This window comes from Podarcis cretensis (genome assembly GCF_951804945.1).
Source record: "Podarcis cretensis genome assembly, chromosome: 15".
Lineage (NCBI taxonomy): Eukaryota > Metazoa > Chordata > Lepidosauria > Squamata > Lacertidae > Podarcis > Podarcis cretensis.
This window is the reverse complement of record NC_137185.1, coordinates 38650437-38670106: the sequence shown is the minus strand read 5'-3', so window position 1 is coordinate 38670106 and position 19670 is coordinate 38650437. Positions and strand designations below refer to the sequence as shown.

General features: G+C 44.4%; 1 protein-coding gene across 6 annotated transcripts in view; it reads left to right on the top strand.

Moving 5' to 3' along the window:
* RAB11FIP1 (RAB11 family interacting protein 1) overlaps window positions 1-18105 on the top strand; it is a 39956-nt gene extending 21851 nt beyond the window's left edge. The window contains exons 1-6 of one of the 6 annotated variants that reach the window (XR_013833372.1): window positions 2452-2550; window positions 7155-7317; window positions 7504-7563; window positions 8254-8575; window positions 9293-10080; window positions 13189-13318. Coding sequence is in view for 1 of the 6 variants with exons in the window: in XM_079954927.1 (XP_079811053.1) it covers window positions 13189-13634; window positions 14001-14178; window positions 15583-15790; window positions 16556-16745; window positions 16812-16834 (1045 nt within the window). In the remaining 5 variants the exon portion in view is untranslated. Of the gene's footprint in view, window positions 1-2451; window positions 2551-4166; window positions 4274-5126; window positions 5150-6614; window positions 6800-7154; window positions 7318-7503; window positions 7564-8253; window positions 8576-9292; window positions 10081-12096; window positions 12186-13188; window positions 13635-14000; window positions 14179-15582; window positions 15791-16555; window positions 16746-16811 lie in introns of those variants that run through there. The other 5 variants (XR_013833373.1, XR_013833374.1, XR_013833375.1 and 2 more) reach the window with 5 other exon arrangements.
* Window positions 18106-19670: the final 1565 nt, after the last annotated feature.

The following is a 19670-nucleotide window of genomic DNA, read 5'->3' as shown; positions in this document are numbered from 1 at the left end:
AAGAAATCTTTTCAACTACTCAAATTCCACAATTTGAGGCAGCTTTGGCTCCTAAATGCTTCCACGAAACCTAGATCAGGTTGATAAACGTAGCTCATTGCAGCTTAAGAAGCACATAGTTTGTGAAGTCCTGTGACAGTTGAGCTTTGGCACCACTCACTTCCCTGTGAAGCAGGAATGTGCCGGAACCAATTTGGATCATGACTGTGATTCAGACTTAATAGATCAGGAAAAGACTGAATCACCTGATGCAGCAGCACTGAGATGGAAAGGCAGGGGAAGCATGGTATGTTAAATGCTTCAAATGAGATCTCAGCTATGATCCGAATGCCCAAATTGCTCGTTTCCAAGGGCCAATAGAGGCATCTGTGGCTCAAACCTGTGTCTATTAGAATATTGCCAGTCGGCTACGCAGCATCTAGATTGGGGTGGGGGACCTTCCGAATGTTGTTGGTATGTTTACGCCCATCCGCCACCATGGTGAATGGTCAGGGATGGTGGGAGTCCTACTGCAACACATGGAGGGCCATCTCTGGTCTAGAACCCACACTAGTTTCATGTTTTGAAGGAAATACATTCATACCCTAAAAGGAAGTCACGACGTCAATGATCACATGGTGGCTTCATTCCAATTATTTTCCAGCCTGTCATCTACTATACTTGCGGGAATACCAGGTTTAGGACATCTCTTTAATGATTCAGAAACCAAGTGCTTTGCGCTGACGACATAATTATATAATAACTGTCAACATGGTCTCCACCCCTGTCAAAATAGCATGCTTTGAACCAGCTCACCCTTCACTGAGCTATAACTACAAGCTATTATGTCTGAGAGTCTCATTAATATCTCTTGGGCACAGCCCTGCAACAGCAGCTATTGCTTTCTTAAGCATGCTGTAGGCTTGCCTGCTATGGTTCAATCTGAACTAAAATACGCACTCCAGCAGAAGCCCGCTAGAGACTGGACGTGGAAAATAACACAAACTATTTTATTTTACTTATTAGGGCAATTGCCCGATCAGCCCTCCACTGCCGCTGCGCCTGAGCAGCTCAAACCAGAGCCAGAGCTGCCCATGCACTTCTTGTTTTAAACCCAAATTCCAGGACTTTGGGTTTAAAATGTAAAATCCCACCCCGCAATGGATGGCCATGTAGGACCCCCAAAAGAGGACATATGTCAATCCTAGCATAGATCCCTTGTTCCTTAGGACCTGATGTGATCGAATGTTTCGCCAGTAAAGACCTAAACTTCCAATTGCTTGTCCTTATTGGTGCTAGGTGCACTCAAGGTGCAGCATGATTCAAAAATGGTCCACTATGTTAAACATCTATCTAACAGCAGCATAATGTTTACCTTCCATTGCCTGGTGAGGTGAGTAGGAATTGAACTGAAGAGACCTTTGCCCTGCTGTGGGGCATTCCATAATTGTGGCATCAAAACTAAACAGGCTAGGGTAGCCCTGTGTGCTGCATTAGAGAGGACAATCCTCTATTTGAAGGTTGTAGGTTCCAAGCATGGATTAAAGATAATGAACCACAAGGGAGTGCAGAGGCCTTGAATTTGCCCAGCACCAGTTAATACTTGGACAGCAGCTACACAACTCACCTGATCTGTCCTCCTCACTATAGGAAGATGCAGAGGAGTTTTTTTAGCCAGAACTTACAGGAACTCAGTTCCGGCACGTCTCAGGTGAGCACCATTGCATTATAAGAGAACAAGGGAGGAGTTCATGGTGAGTTCCAGCACCTCATTTTCTAGAAAAACAGCACTGGGAATCATAGCTGTCAACCTTCCCTTATTTGGCAGGAAACTCCCTTATTCCAGCGCCGTTTCCCGCTGCTGTCCTGAATTGTTGATATCCTGTAAATTTCCCGGGTTTCAAAGGAAGCAGCTCCTCTCCCTCCCTGCCGGCCAGGGAGGCTCCTCAACTACGTTGCTCACCAGTAAGGAGTCTGAGAACGACTGGCAGGTGGAGCTTGCATGCCTTGTGCCGATCAAATTGGCCGTGTTGCCTGGGGACTCACCTTTACTTCAGCGCTTCCCAGCAGAGAGGTGACAGTGTGGTTTTCCTTGCTGCCGTATCCCTTTGCTGGGTTGCTGCGCTGTGCGAACCACCGCTTGAGGCTTCGTTTGGCTGCTGGCTAGGCTTTCTGCCTTTGGGCCTTTGGCTCGGAGGGGCTGTACTCTGTGTGCGTAGAGAGAGAGAGAGTGAATGTGTCACTTAAGCTGATAGTAGGAATGCTGTAGCTTCACACACTTACCTTCACACAATGTGTAATTAACTTAGGGAATTTTTTTACGCAGGATGTCAGATTTACAAGGGGACCTGAGAGATGAATGGGAGATACGGTTTGTCAGTATTAATGGGACAGCTAAATAGAAACTTAACCCCAAAAGTTAGGACCAAGATTCAAATACTGACTGGATAACTTTGCTCACTAGCAACATTGAGCCATGAGGACGAGATGGTTGGACAGTGTTCTCAAAGCTACCAGCATGCGTTTGACCAAACTGTGGGAAGCAGTGGAAGACAGGAGTGCCTGGGAGAGGTGAGGCTGTTGATCCCTTATTTTGGCCTCTGATCCCTTATTTTCAAGGCTGCTGATCCCTTATTTTCAAATCTGAAAGTTGACAGCTATGCTGGGAATGCTCGCATAATTGTGTTTCTGTTTATCAGAAGAGGCTGGGACTGGTGCAAAACTGCCTCTCCACCTATAACCTCAAAAAATCTTGTCCCTTGTCCCCCTGCCCTCCAAGATTTAAAGCATTGCTTACATGAGAACGTTTTTGAATTTGTTGTATTCTGAATGCCCATCACTGCTGCACTCTCATAGATGCTGTGTGTAGCAGCATCTTAGAGCTTCAGCTGTATTTTGGAGTTTTGGGGTCCCCTGCTGCAACAAAAATCAGATTTAAGCCGGTTAACACCTTTGTCCAATGGACAAATGTATAGAAATGTGATGTAACAATTTTTAGGGAGAGCACCAAGTGTAAAGTAAGGGCGCCATCTGCTGGTTTGAGTTTTGCTCATTCATAATTTGTTCATAATAACGTAGCATTAAATTCCCTTGTGTGCAGTGCATGGCTCATAAATGTATATGGTGTGTGCATATGTAAGTTTCCATAGTCCTCCATTCCTTCCTATGAGGGTTGCTGAAGGTTGAGGGCTTGTGCAAGTTAGGCTAGGAATGGAAGAGAATGTCTTGTAATACTTCTCTTGGAGGTGTCACAGCTCCCATAGCACAGATGTGCAATTCCATCCCCACAGTAAAACTTTCAGGTTCCACTTGCTGTTGCAAGAATTGTTGTTTACCCATGTTTTAGGTTTACCAAATGGTTTAGGTTTTAGCTCTTTGACTGTTAATAAACATCAGTTCCCCCAAAGTGGAAGCATTATGCTGCTAGGATTATTTTATCAGGTCTGGGAAATGTGGTGCCAGTTTCACAACCACAGCATGTGCAACTGCACAGCACTGAAGCTATTATCAAAGTGCTAAATGATTGGTCTGATTATTCTATCCAGAATATGACAGTATTTTGACATAGCACTCTTGAAAGACCCTTAAAGAATAGGGCAGAAACTTGCTCTCTCCTGCCCTAGAGGGCAGGACTAGATTTAAGTCACAGAAAGGTAGATTTTGGTTGAATCCAGATTAAGGCTACAACCTGAGTCAACATGGCTATAGCTGAAGAGTATGTCTCCAGTCCTAAGTGTTGATATTAATATTTCCCCCTATTACATAAGGAGCTGGTGTCTTCCCCACTAAAAAATCTACAAGTATTCCAAGGGGAACTTATGTTAAATGAAAAATGCAAAGAAAAGATCAGGAAAGATGGGGTGAAAATGAGGCAAAGGGAGGCTGCTAATAGATGATTTACTACAAAGATGGAAAAGGAAGTCTTCAGCTTTCCTGGTGTTGTTGTTTTATTTTTTATTTTTATTAAATTCCAAGAATAAACTCCGAGAAAAGGAGCTTAAAAGGCTGGAACTTCAGCTCATTCCCGTTGATCTGACAACCCCTCAGTCCAGACCCAAATGCTCCAGCCTTTGCGAAAAGGCTGGCTCGCCGCATCTCTAACGCCCTCGAGCTGAGGCGGCTCCCTCGGAACCTTTGTCCTGCGCTCCCTTGTTTCTTTCCGGAGGCCGCTTAGCGGTGGAGCGCGTCTGGGCCCGATTGCCCCGTTGCCATGGGGATTGCCCGGAAGGAGCGTGTGCCCTCTTGTAAAAGCTCCCCCGGCTTTTTCCGGTGTTGCGAAAGCGGCGGCGAGAAGGCAAGGCAGCCCGCGTAAAGGGGGAAAGAGGCTCCTGGGAGGCTGTCTAGGAGCCAGGCCGGGTTTTTGGGAGGGATATGGGATTTTTTTTTTGGGGGGGGCATGCAACCCGCGAGTGGCGTGGGCAGAAACCCCCTTCACCTGCCGCTGATTCTGTGAGCACCGCCAGCAATCCTCCTCCTCCTCCTCTCCATTGTTATAAGAATTCTAAGGTCTCAAATATAGACTAAATGTTCATAAATGCACACATATGTATATATTTAAACCATGTGCCTGAAATAGTACGGGAGAGCAATCCTGAGGCCATTTTGACTCTCAATGACCTCAAATACTCCTCTGCAGTGAGGGAGGCAAAAGGGGAAAGCCTCCCCATTGCCTTTTCGCTTGCAAATCCTGTCTTAAGGGTCTATTTGTGTATGAATAGGGTGAGCCTGGGACGCAGGTGGCGCTGTGGGTTAAAGCCTCAGCGCCTAGGGCTTGCCGATCAAAAGGTCGGCGGTTCGAATCCCTGCGGCGGGGTGCGCTCCCGCTGCTCGGTCCCAGCGCCTGCCAACCTAGCAGTTCGAAAGCACCTCCGGGTGCAAGTAGATAAATAGGGACCGCTTACCAGCGGGAAGGTAAACGGTGTTTCCGTGTGCGGCTCTGGCTCTGGCTCTGGCTCTGGCCAGAGCAGCGATGTCACGCTGGCCACGTGACCCGGAAGTGTCTCCGGACAGCGCTGGCCCCTGGCCTCTTAAGTGAGATGGGCGCACAACCCCAGAGTCTGTCAAGACTGGCCCGTACGGGCAGGGGTACCTTTACCTTTAGGGTGAGCCTGTGACCTGGCTTCAGGAACTAAAGTAGTAACCATCACGAAAGAATGACCAGGCTGCCCAGGTAATGCAGTCGGCGACCATTATCAGGTATCCTGGTAGGCAGGGTTTCTGCTGTAGACCACCTCCTATAATCTATGTATGACGATTTTGGGGTGGTCTTTGGCTAAGGGGGTTGGGCAATGTCAAGGTTCCTGCACACTTTTGTTGATGGTCTCTCCCTCCTTGGAAGGAGGGGACTCTGTTGCAACAGAAAAATAAATATCTGCCTTGCTTTCCACTGGATTCTGCCTCCATCCATTCTTCTCTGGCCAATCATGAATTTAGGGGACTCAGAGTCCCATGGGGGTGTTGGGAAGCAAAAGCCAAACCCCAATTTTTACATTACCATTATCGAAATCACACAAGTCAGTTTCTCCCTCTTTTTTCTGTGTCCCCTAACCAGCCAGCAGTTCACATCTCTTCCCCTTTCCCGCACTCCAGGTTGCCCTGGCGTTATTCACTTGCCTTTAGGAGCCTCTGGAGAAATAAAGGAGGAGCTTTCCACAACAACTTTGTCTCCATGCCCTTTTTTAAAATTAAGAAGCACTTGTTTAGTGAATGGCTGTGGGGCAAGTCTTGCCAGGCCACCAGAAAAGTGTTTGTGGTGTTAGGTGTTTTCTTAGCACCAAGCTCTAATGGAAATGCTGGTGATGCTTCAAATGCGAGAGGAAAAACCGCAAGCCCCACATCCTGGCTCCCTCCAGTTTTGGACAAACTGTGACACCCCACCCCCACCAACAGTCTTTTAATACAGTAGTTTCCAATGACAATGTAATTTGAGCTGAGTACTTTGAGAGCGTTTCCTTCCCCTCCTAATCAAAGCTGCATTCTGCATATCAGAACTGAAGACAGAGCCCCCGCAAATCTCTGGTAGTCTTTGTAGCTCTTTTCAGAAATGTAATGTTGTATTGTAGAATCCTCAGACTGATTTTATGATGATACTTTTCAAATGTGAGAGTATGGTAGGCCTTCAAGCTAGGAGACACCTTGATTTTGAGGGAAATAAAAAGACTTCATTTTTCTGTCTTCTCCATACTTTTTGCCCTATTATGTCTTCTAACATCCCGGCAGTGACTGTGGTTTTCGAATAGAATTTGATATACTTTAATACTTAGTAAGTGATAAAAAAAATCAACAATTCTGTGGGTAATTCCAACTGGTTAGGTTGATACTATTCTTTGAACCGCCCTGAAAGCCCTGGGTATAGGATGGTATATAAACTCTATTAATAGTAGTAGTAGTAGTAGTAAAGGTAAAGGGACCCCTGACCATTAGGTCCAGTTGTGACCGACTCTGGGGTTGCGGTGCTCATCTCGCTTTATTGGCCGAGGGAGCCGGTGTACAGCTTCCCGGTCATGTGACCAGAGCAGTTCACAGAAACGCCGTTTACCTTGCTGCCGGAGCGGTACCTATTTATCTACTTGCACTTTGACGTGCTTTCGAACTGCTAGGTGGGCAGGAGCAGGGACCCAGCAACGGGAGTTCACCCCGTCATGGGGATTCGAACAGCCGACCTTCTGATCGGCAAGTCCTAGGCTATGTGGTTTAACTCACAGCCCCATCCACGTCCCAGTAGTAGTAATACAACCAACTAATTTCACAGAGTTGTTGTGAGAATAAAAATTGGGTGGCGAGAGAACCATTATACCACCTTGAGCTCTTCAAAGGACAGGTGGGATATACGGTAAATGTAATACATGGAGAGCCAGTGTGGTGTAGTGGTTAAGAGCGGTAGTCTCGTAATCTGGGGAACCGGGTTCACGTCTCCGCTCCTCCACATGCAGCTGCAGGGTGACCTTGGGCCAGTCACACTTCTTTGAAGTCTCTCAGCCCCACTCACCTCACAGAGTGTTTGTTGTGGTAGAGGAAGAGAAAGGAGAATGTTCGCCGCTTTGAGACTCCTTAAAGGGAGTGAAAGGCGGGATATCAAATCCAAACTCTTCTTCTTCTTCTTCTTCTTCTTCTTCTTCTTCTTAAATAATACCAAAATATCAGTGACCAATTGTGGACCTGATTTATGCTTTCAGGCTGCTAAGATGTCGAGCCAAAAGAAGTGTCCAGACTGTGGCTCCTTGGAAATTGTAGAGGACTCTCATTATGCTCAGAACCAGCTGGTGTGCGCAGACTGTGGCTTCATTCTGACTGAAGGGCTTCTCACAACTACATATGCTGATGAAGAACATTTACAAGGTGAGGCTAAGAATAGCAAAATAGCTGAAAACTCTTTGTATCTTACAAAGACATAGGATTTGAGATACGACTTGCAAGCAGTTCTCAAATATAGACAGGCCCTACACCATTCAACTGTTTAAAAACGGGTTCATGTTTGAGAGCTTGGACCAAAGTTTGGCTGATATCTGTGTTTTTATCTCATAGAAGTCACATATTCACGGAGTACTGGTCAGAATGAGCAAACGAGCCGTTGTGTACAGCGAAGTACGTATTCTGCACTACTCTTTTGATGCTTTGTGGAAATTAATGTGCCTGTCATCCACAAGAGCTGCATTGTTCCACTTTCTAAAAGCAAAGAGAAATTTGCATTTTTAAAACAGTCTTACCTATTTGCTGTGGGACCAACATCAAAACAACCTATTTTAGAGTTTTAGAGGTGCATAGAGTCCACAGTTCAGTTTGATTGCCTTATCAAATCCCAGCTGAATCACTGACAGACTGGTTAACCCTGGACCAGTCTGTTTCTGTTACCATTAAATGGCTATTATAATTGTGTGTGCAGCTGCAAAAAATAAAAATCGATACATAACTAAAAGCCAAATTAAAATCAAAGATGGAGTTGAAACAGCAATACTAACAGCCATTCTCAATTAGAGCCCCCAAAGACTTTCATTTAAAAAAGTTCTCCGTAATATCAAAAAAAAAAAAAAAAAAGCCAAAGTAGGCTTGGTTTGGACACTCCAGTTACACTACCACAATTGAAAATATGTTATCCATGATTGCCACCCATCTAACCTCTGAAAGTGGGAGCATGTGAAACAGAGCCTCCACAGATTATCTTAGTATATGGGCAGCTTCATACAGGCAAAGACCTACCCTGCGGTTAGGTTTGTCACTGATAAATGTGTATGTGGAAACATTTCTTAAGTACTGCTGTGGTATTTTCCCCCACAGGAGTCAAACGTGTTCGGGATCTCTGCAAAGTTCTGCGGCTTCCTTCTCTGTTTGAAGATACAGCCGTGTCCTATTACCAGCAGGCAATCAAACGTCCCTGCTTCAGTTTAGTCAGCTTGGAGAAGAAGGAGATGCTTGTGGGCTGTTGCGTCTTTGTGACCTGCCGCCAGCACAACTGGCCCCTGACCATGGGCACAGTCTGCCTGCTGCTCTATGGAGACAAGGAGTTGTTTGCAAAGACCTATCTACGTTTCCTGAAGGAACTGGCACTGGATGTGCCTACTCTCAGCTTGATGGATATGGTGAAAACCCACCTCAACAGGTATGTTGAAGTTCTTGTGCCCTTTCCTTGACAATACTTCTCAAAGTTGGTGTGCAATTTCCATATTTCAGAGACAGAATTTACAAGTATCATACGGACTGTGTGGTATATTGATTGGAAGGCCGATGAAATAGCAAGCTTCTTAAAGTTCAGCAGGGATGGATGTGGTCAGTGCTTGGATGTAGGAACCCTGTGTGTGCTGTGTGCTTCCATCATGGAAGAAATGGGTGTTTTCATATGTGCATGTATACTCCAACTCCCTGATTTCTGAGATTTCATCTGAGGCACTTCAGGCAGTTCCAGGCTTTACTCTTTAGCCACAGGGGCAGCAAACTTCCTTTTTTAAACAAATAATTCTCAGAATTGTGAATTCTGCTCCTGCTACCAATCCCGTAATTGCTTGGAAATCCTTCCTATTATTATTAAGGGCAAGAAGCCAACAAACAGAATTTTGTTGAGCACAAGTTAGGAATAGTGTAAATTCGGCCCTGTCCATATAGTGCTGGTTAATGGAAGATGCTTGCCTTTTTGATTCAAGCTGCTCAGCTTGCCTTTTTGGTATCCTTGGAAAATGCAGGTCCTTCTGCCCTTTGCCCTTTCACAGAATGCTTTATTTTGCTCATGTCCCTCTTTCATCTATTTGTCTTCTCCATCCTGCCACATCTCCCAACCCAAGGCAGTCTATCTAAATGGCTTGTTTGATTTTCATCTTTCCAGCTTCAAGATTTTCCAGAATTCACCCAGCATCCCGACTAAGTTTGTGGAAGAAAAGGAGCAGCTGGTGGCAAGGACTATCCAGATGGTGGAACTTGCCAGCGACACGTGGCTGGTGACCGGCCGGCACCCCATCCCCATAGTGACAGCAGCAGCCTTCCTGGCTTGGCAGTCTCTCCGGCCTGTCGATCGCCTCACTTGCACCCTTTCTCAGTTCTGTAAGCTTGCTGGTATGGAGGCTCCCCGGCCAGCCCACCAGAGACTGAAGGAGCAGCATAACATCCTTCTGCAAATGGCTTCTCAGCTGGGCTGGTTGCGAGTGCTGAAAGTGGACCGTCGGAGCGTGGCAAAGTACATCGGTGACCTTCTGCGGCACCGCCGTGTGCTTCTACAGGCTGCCTTCCGCATCGTGGATACTACGGAAGACCGTGACCTAGAAAACTCAGCAGCTGCGCCACTGCAGCTAACAGATGAGAGCGCTGCAACAGTAGAAGAGGCCTCCCTTTCAGGAGAGAAGCAGAAGTTCAGCAAGCGCAAACCTTTGCTCCCACCCTGCGTCTTGAACCCTGCAAAGAGGCTACGAACTCCTGAGCTAAGCCTTGAAGATTCTGCTATCACTGGGGATGAGCCCATTTTAGACAGTGAGATAGAGCAGTATATCCGGACTCCAGAAGAAAAGGAGATGTTTAGCAAGGCTCAAGCGTGCCTGTGACCTCGAAGCTGCAAGTGATTCAGACAGGCTTGCAAGCAATAGCCTTCTGATACAAATGATCTCTAGGAGGCTTAGTTTGGTAAGAATAGAGTATACACTTCCAAAGTTAATGCTAAATACATTACTTCTGGTAAATGAGCCATCATAACCACTAGAGGATTGTGAAAATTTGTGTCCTGGGCTTTTTAGACTTGTCTACCTATGTACTGTCTGAAGCAAAGGGATTCATTGGTTGCCAGATGTGATTCCCGCCCCCCCCCAGCTCTCCTGTCCCACTAAGAATCTCCCGCATCCTTCAGGCATGGCTCCTTCCACCCTACTGTGGTAATAATTGAAGACAGGTTTGGGTGGCCTGGATAACTTTGGTTACTGGTGGGGACCACTAGTAACTAGTTGGCGAGGTTGTGTGATTATTTTCCTTCAACTCTGAGAAAAGGTATAGGAAGTGGCCACATTGCAGTGGTTTGCATGCTGTTTAGGACAACTTTTGGTGTAAAGATTGGCGTATCTCTGGGTGAGAAGTAGTATCCACTCTTGAAGGGTTGGGTGGAGGCAGTCAGCCAGCCTGAGCAACAAATACCTCTTTGAGTTGGTGTTTGACTTGAATTAATGTTTGTCTGGTCTACTTATGGTCCTCATAGTTAGGCATGGGAGAGTGGAAGAGAAGTGTGAAAATCTAATTGGAAGTTGTTTCAGACATGCATGCTTTAAACCTAGATCCAGAAGAAAAAGTTGTGGCTTTGCAAGCATCTCTTTATAGAACATGGTATGGTGGACCCTGAACATCAGACCCGTGTCACAAGATAGGTGGTGAGTCAGTCGCTCTGATTAATGGAGCTGCTTAGTTAATTTTTGTCCCTACATGCACACGGTGAGGGGAGAGCGAGCGGACGAGCGAGGGGCCTCGGTGGAGCTCCTGCTGCCAGGGGCAGTCTACATGCGCGGAGGGAGGGGGCTGGTGCCAGGCGCTGCCCAGAGAGGCCTCCTAAATATGACCTGTTGCATCTGATTTTCGCTCCTTCTTTATTTAGGGAGTTATAGCAGGACTTCTGAAGGAATGAGGATAAGGGTATGCTTTAACTTCAAAGGGAGAGAGGAAATGCGCCAGAGTGTTGTGCTCAGTGTAGGATTAGTCGGGTTCAGTACTTTGTCCAGTTCCAGTTGCTGCATTTTAAGGAGGAGATAGACAAACTAGAGCAGGAATCTTTCTTGCTGTGGGGGGCCAAAAACTTTGACGTGTGGGTGGGGCAACCAGCATGTAAATCACATTCTGCCATTGTGACATCAAAATGTTGGCAAGTGGGTTGTCTTGACTACCTGCCAACATAAATTGTGTAGGGTTCCAGGTTGGGGTTGCAGAGTGCAAGGGGCTTTGGCAGTGTTATGCCTTGTAAGCCTCCCTGCATTGCTTCTATCCTTCTCTTATGTCAGAGATCCAAAGGAGCTTCACAGAATTGCTTTCAAAGCCCTTTGTAAGCCTTCAATGAGCTGCAGCTTGGACAGTAGGAGCCATGGTTGAATGGGAGCCTACTTTAATGGCATCCCTTATTGGGCAGGTGAGTGTGGCTTCTCCAGAATGGCCTCATGGGCAAATGGGACTGGTGGGTCACGTTTGGTCTGTGAGCTGGAGGTTCTGCACCCCTGCACTACAGCATATTCCAAAGATGGTGAGGAGTCTGGAAACCAAGTCCTATGAGGAACAGTTGAAAAAGCTGGGCATGGTTATCTTCGAGAAGGAAAGGGTTTACAAACAAGCCTTTAATGCAGATTAGTATTATTCCTATCCTGATTTGTGTAATATAACCACTTTGTAAGTTCATTGCAAAAGCAATATTCAATCCAGGTTCCTAGGTAGCTTTTTAGCCACATTGTGCTGTTCAAGCAATTTATCTAGTACTGTCAGGTGAGCTGTTGTGGACATAGCTCTATTGGCCAGCAATGATATTTGAGTTTCACATCTGAAGAGCAATAGATTCAAATATAAATACTGATAAAATAAATAATGTGGTATAGTAATTTTCCACTGGTGCCTGCTTCCATAGCTATTGTAGAACAAACCCTGCCATTAAAACGTTCTCATTTTCTCTCTTTCTAGCTCTGTATCCTCTCCTGTATCCAGCTCCGTTCAAGACTGTTCTGCAGAATTTGTCTTGGTTCATGTGGTGCCTTTCAGGGAGTAAGAAGGTTAGACACACTAAGATGTCGTGCATCTTGGGTTTTAGTGCAGAAACAGAGTTCCTCTGACTGTTGATACCTTTTATGCAGATGCCTTCATGGCATAACCTTAAATGGACAAGGTCATGCTGTGTTATACCATAACTCATGAACTAGTAAGGCCTGCTGATGTTGCATGATACCAGAGCATAACAGCACAGGTTAGGTGGAGCTGTTAAGCGATCATGGGACTCCGCTTAGTAGCAGAGACTTTCCTGTGTCTTGCTGCAAAATTATATGAATATTTGGAGGAACCCATTGCCCTGAACAATGGATAAATTTACAGAACAAAATCAACCCTTTCCTGGCATGGTTCTCATTGATCCTCTGGGTGAGGCCCCAGAAAGCAATTCTGGAGAAACACTTGTTTTGTGAGGGTGCTTATAATTATTACATGATTGTAATCCCCTTTATTGAACCACACTTCCAAGGACTTAACTGAGAACCATGAAGCTATAGACAAAGTCTGTAAATATGTGACACACGACACATTTTATCTGGCTTTGAGGTCCTGTGACAGAAAAGGTGAAATTGGAATTGCTGGCTAAATGCCACTAATATCAGTCTACAGACCTATCTGGCATTTTGCTTACACAGAGAACCTGACTCTGTTTAGCTTGAACTGAAAATTAACTACAGTGGTGCCCCGCAAGAGGAATGCCTCGCCAAACAAAAAACGTGCAAGATGAAAGGGTTTTTCGGTTTTTGCGTCGCTTCGCTAGACGAATTTCCCTATGGGCTTGCTTTGCAAGACGAAACGTCTTGCGAGTTCTTGCGAGTTTTTTTCCTTTTTCTTAAAGCCGGTAAGCCGCTAATAGCCGTGCTTCGCAAGACGAAAAAACCGCAAGACAAAGAGACTCGCGGAACGGATTAATTTCGTCTTGCGAGGCACCCCTGAGACCTTGTGAGAAAAGGGTGGGTAGGAAATATTTAAGCCCCGATGCTGAACCTTTGCTGTTCTTTATTTGTACAGATGGTACAAGCTTCACTCCAAACCAGGAAAGAAGGAAAAAGAGAGAGGTGAGATTGAGGTGGATATCCAATTCATGAGGAGCAACATGACAGCCAGCATGTTTGATCTGTCCATGAAAGATAAGTCACGGACACCATTTGGCAAGCTGAAAGACAAGCTAAAGGGGAAACGAGGCAATGGATTGCCAGACACAGCTTCAGCTATTGTTCCTAGCATTAGTCACTCCCTGGCTGACAGTGAGGAAGAGTCAAATGAGAAAGAAAAGAAAAAATCAAAGTTCAAGACCTTATTCTCCAAACCTGGTTTACAGAAAAGCAACCTCTCTCAGTCCATGTCTGTGTTACCTTCTCTCCAACTGGTTACAGAGAGAGTTCGACTTAATCCCAGTGACTTTTCATCGCGGTGGAGTGATAGTGATGATGACACTTTAACTCCTGTTTCAGAGAGTAAGTATTGTCTATTGAAAAGCGAATAAATTTCTCATATGTTTTAACTTTACAAACTTTACAAAATGTGCTAAGTAGTAAAATGTGCCATTTTTTACAACTTTTTCTTTATAATGGTTAAAGCTGGTCTTCTTGTATTATTTAAAGGCAGTGCTTGGAAGCTGTGAAGAAACAGAAGTGTTTTCATGATTGTGCCTATTAGTTGTAAATGAGTAGGATGCAGGTGGAACTCAGTGGTCCCCAACCTCAGTGTACTGCTGTTGTTAAGAGCCATCAGTTGATCTAGGGCTGGATTAGGTATTAGTATTTTCAGTAGTATTGGGACTTGTGCTTTCACTATTCTGATGCTGATTTCTTTCTTTTCAGAACCCTCCACAAATGAGGGTCACAGAAGAGGTCATAGCTCAGATAAGAGCAGCACTGCGGACCTCCGAATCACAGAGGCATCCTTGAACCCTTTTGATGAAAACATCTCAGCAGAAGAGAAGCCAGCAAAAAACTCAGCTTCTGTGAAACCATCTCAGACCAAACCCGTCAAGCCCAGGTTAGTCTTGAGAAATGAATTTTGAGATCTTGAGATTCTTTAAGGCTATTGCCACCCAGTGGTTTTCATTGTATGTCATAGAAAATATTTACTTTACAGGCTGAGTAAGAATTTTCCTCCTGATAGGGCAGGCATGCCCTGTGTAGGTTTCAGTTGATTAGTAACTCTGCAGGTTATTTGTAGGGTTTCTGTCTCTAGTCTTCTTGAAAGGAGAGAAATGGCAATGCATGTTGCCTTCAGAACAAAGATGATCCACTTTCTTGCAAGGGGAGCGCAAAGAGAGCGAGTCAGTCCCTCTTCTGCCTCCAGGATGGAATGATGTCTAGCAGAGAATGTAATCCCCTTTATTGAACCACACTTCCAAGGACTTAACTGAGAACCATGAAGCTCTAGACAAAGTCTGTAAATATGTGACACATGACACACTTAATCTAGCTTTGAAGTCCTGTGACAGAAAAGGTGAAATTGAAATATAGGTAACTCACAATGCTTATTTTGCCTACGTGATTGCTGATCTGGGCCGGGGGGTGGAGCAGAACAAACAAACAAACAAACAAACAAATAAATGGAGAGTGGAGGAAACATTACAGAGTAGCATCCTAGAGCCCTCATGCTGCCTGCCGAGAACCAGATAAGCGAGACACCTGGTTCTGAGGGTTCCTGGCATTACACGATTTTGCTTTTATGTGCAGTGGCCAGGAATGTAACTACTACATAAGATGCGAGTTAGCTGTAATTATATCTTCTGTTAGTACAGAAATAGGCAAACGGCCCTCCAGATGTTTTGGGATGACAGCTCCCATCATCCCTAGCTAACAGGACTAGTAGTCAGGGATGATGGGAGTTGTAGTCCCAAAACATCTGGAGGTCTGAGTTTGCCTATGCCTGTGTTAGTATGTCTGTGTATATTCACTTGGATGAGAAAACAAACTTTTTCTAGACATCTTGGGAAAATGCCCAACATACTGGTAGCATGCCAGCTACCAGTTTCTGATCACAGATCTGTAGAGATCTTCTGTTCCAGGAGTGACGTCCTTAGCATTTTAGAAATCTTTGCATGATGCTTCCAAAGTAACTATTTCTGAAAATCATGTGGTAATATGGATAAATTATTTCATAACAGCATGTTCTTCTTTTAAAATAGGCTATTTGTTCTCTTCTCTTCCTCTTCCCCTTTACTTTTTCTTTTCTTTTTTGAAAATGGACTTTGCTGGCAAAATGCCACTAATATCAGTCTACAGACCTAACTGGCATTTTGCTTACACGGAGAACCTGACTCTGTTTAGCTGGAACTGAAAATTAACTATTTTATACGTAACACACCCTGAGACCTTGTGGGAAAAGGGTGGGTAGGAAATATTTAAGCCCCTGATGCTGAACCTTTGCTGTTCTTTATTTATACAGATGTTACAAGCTTCGCTTCAAACCCAGCACCCTTTCTGTTATTCCAGAAGTGGGATCGGATGATGAGCAGCTGAGTGATTATCCCCAGGGTACTGAAAAGTTTGCAGTTTCTGGAGATTTGTCCAGGAGTGGAGATTGCAAATCATCTGCAAAAAAACAGAGCATAACATCAAAGATCTTGGATAACCAAAATGAAGCCGATATAAAGGTATTTTAAGACTTACTATATTTTAAAACCTAATTGGGTGGTCTGTGCCCTGAGTTAGGAAGCTTGTAAATTTATTGGCGGGATTAGACAAACTGCAAAGGGGTATGGTCGTTTGGAGACAGAAATGTGTTCAAGTTTTCTAGGTGTACGATTCCCCCTGCCCCTGCTATCCTACCCATCTGGGCAGTTTTCTGAGCCTTTTACTGACACAAGTTTAGATCTGTGAGTGGGTATGAATTCCCCAGGCTCAAAATTTGCTATCTTCACCAAAGGACTTTGGCCTGAAAGGGATTTTTGCTTTCAGATAAGCAAGGTTTAGTGATTTAGTGCCTCCACTAATATTGCAAATGATCTGTTTGGTGTTTGAGCACAGAACCTGAATTATTATCACTTAACTGAAACAACCACTACTGCTGCTGCTTTGTATTTATTTAGTACTTTTCGCATGTTATGAGGAGGGTCTTATCTTCACTTTTCCATGTTTATTACTGGGAAGAAATAGTTGAAGGCAGGTGTACAGAAACCTTGTATGCACATTTGTCTGCATACCATAAAAGTACTTACTGGCAAGTTTTTTTGTGAATCTTCAGTAGCTTTTAAGATGCTTTGACAGATGACCTCTTTGCTCTGACATCATTCCTGGGATTCCCCAGTAATCCCTGAAACCAAAGGTTTCTATACCTTTCTTCTGATCCTTTGATGCCACCCTTGCAACAGTGCTCGATATCAAAATGACTTTAACCTGTTCATTCTTCCATCCTAAAGAAATATGATCCTTCAGATCCCGCCTACGCTTATGGTCAGCTGACACACAGCGAGCTGATCCAGCTGGTCTTGAAACAGAAAGATGTGATTGCAAAGCGAGATCAGCAGGTGCGGGAGCTGGAAGACTACATTGATAACTTGCTTGTCAGAGTTATGGAGGAAACCCCTAACATTCTTCGAGCTCAAGCTCGTGAATAAGAAAGCTGGAAAGATGTGAAGGAACCAGTTTAACCGAATCGGTGGCTTTCTTGAGCAGCTTTTGAATGTATTGCCTTGTAGCTCAAACCAACTAGGAGGAATAAGTAGGGCAGGCAAAGGGAATCTGGCCCTCCCAGTGTGCTTGGACTCGACTCCCATCCTCCTCACGGATGGCCATTGGGAGCCCAAAGGTATCTGGATGACCACATGTTTCTCAACCCTATAAGAGAGGCTTAGCACAAAGCTGTATGTGTGCAATGTCTCGCTGTGCCTGTTTTGATTCCAGTTTCTCTATCTATATGAACAGTTTCTGAAGTCAGACGACACTTTCCTCGGTCACAAAAGATTCTGCTTATGCTGCTGCATAAATTGCTGGAAGATGTGAATAGTCAGAATTACTGCAATATGATTTCTGCTGCAGACTAAAACAACTGGAGACTTGATTGAAAGGGGAGGAAATGTTGTCTACCATATCTAAAATCTTCAGGGCCTGTGGTGTTTTCACATATCTGAGGCTCCATAATAGCTGGAGCATAAAGTCTGTAAAGGCAAACTTCTTGCGTGTAAAACCAGCATTTAGATACTTGGGCATCCTTTTTAAGCTTGTATATCTCATTTAAATGAACCAAATTGCTTTTTAAAAACTTTATTTTAAGAGGCTTCATGTCTCTTTGCTCCTGCTGGAGCCATAGGCACACAGGCACATGCTTTTGGGAACAAGTATTTTATTGAAATATAGTTTTACTATGTACTAGAAAATGTTTATTCCTGATGGTTATATGGTCCCAAAGTACAGTGGACATTTGTGTTTAATTCATATTCAGTAGGAATGGATCTAGTAACAAATAGTGTTGAGCGTTTTAATAGAGATAGTACAGGACCAGCTTCTAGCAGATTGTGACAATCTTCTAGTTTATAACCTGACCTAAAATTTCCAGGGACCACAGGGCTGTAGCTGGCAGCACAGTGTGCCACATGCAAGAGGGAGTATTGTCACTGGGCCCAAATCAGCTGACCATTCTTCATATAGAGGTCTGCTCAGTTGTATACATTTTGATGAGATTTGGGCAATACACAGCAAGGATACCTTGCAATCTGTGCCTTCTAATGAGTATCTGTGACTTACGCAATCCTGACATCGAAATGCTGAATTTTGTGAAAAGTGTGGTACATTGTGAGGGATGTTTCCCCTTGTGCAAACATTTGCTCAGTGCTTAATGTTGAAGGATCTGAATGTATATATTCTACCTTGTTACTCTTGTTACTTAATCCCATTGGGTATTTTTGTTTTTTTTACGAAGACCTTCATCCTTGTGTAATGTTAAAAATAAAGTTATTTAAACTTGTGAGAACACTTGTGTTTCTTTGCGTATCTTCAAGTATCTTTAAGTGAAGAATGCTGTATGTATAATTCACATTATTGCACACTATATCAGAATGGTTCCTAGGTCCATACTGATAGAAACGATTCTCTGCTGTACAAGGACTGGATTTCATCATGGTGATTCCAAAGTGTGAAAGAAAAAGGGCTTCATATGCAACTGGAACTTCTATTGTGAGAGCTGTTTGTACATGAAGCCTTATGGGTTTTAAGAAGCAGGCATTCCTCACACCAGAGTCAGAGCTGCCCATGCTCTTCTTTTTTTAAACCCAAAACCCAGGACTTTTGGTTTAAAATGTAAAATCCCACCCTGCCCTAGATGGCGATGTAGGACCCCTAAAAGAGGACATATGTCAATCCTAGCATAGATCCCTTGTTCCTTAGGACCTGAGGTGATCGAATGTTTCGCCAGTAAAGACCTAAACTTCCAATTGCTTGTCCTCATTGGTGCTAGGTGCGCTCAAGGTGCAGCATGATTCAAAAATGGTCCACTACATTCAACATCTATCTTACAGCAGCATAATGTTTACCTTTCCCTGAATGGCTTGGCAGATACTTCCATTGCCTGGTGAGGTGAGTAGGAATTGAACTGAAAAGACCTTTGCCCTGCTGTGGGGCATTCCATAATTGTGGCATCAAAACTAAACAGGCTAGGGTAGCCCTGTGTGCTGCATTAGAGAGGACAATCCTCTATTTGTTCCAAGCATGGATTAAAGATAATGAACCACAAGGGAGAGCAGAGGCCTTGAATTTGCCCGGCACCTGTTAATACTTGGACAGCAGCTACACAACTCACCTGATCTGTCCTCGTCTCTATAGGAAGATGCAGAGGAGTTTTTTTAGCCAGAACTCACAGGAACTCAGATCCGGCACCTCTCAGGTGAGCACCATTGCATTATAAGAGAACAAGGGAGGAGTCCATGGTGAGTTCCAGCACCTCATTTTCTAGAAAAACAGCACTGGGAATCATAGCTGTCAACCTTCCCTTATTTGGCAGGAAACTCCCTTATTCCAGCGCTATTTCCCGCTGCTGTCCCAGATTGTTGATATCCTGAGAGAGAGTGAATGTGTCACTGAAGCTGATAGTAGGAATGCTGTAGCTTCACACACTTACCTTCACACAATGTGTAATTAACTTAGGGAATTTTTTTACCGCAGGATGTCAGTACTTTAGATTTACAAAGGGATCTGAGAGATGAATGGGATATACGGTTTGTCAGTATTAATGGGACAGCTAAATAGAAACTTAACCCCAAAAGTTAGGACCAAGATTCAAATCCTGACTGGGTAGCTTTGCTCACTAGTAACATTGAACAATGAGGACGAGATGGTTGGATAGTGTTCTCGAAGCTACCAGCATGAGTTTGACCAAACTGGGGGAAGCAGTGGAAGACAGGAGTGCCTGGGACAGGTGAGGCTGCTGATCCCTTATTTTCAAATCTGAAAGTTGACAGCTATGCTGGGAATATGTTATATTGATTCGTTTCAATGGGCCTACTCTCAGTAGGTCTAATGTTGGATACAACACATTGCTTT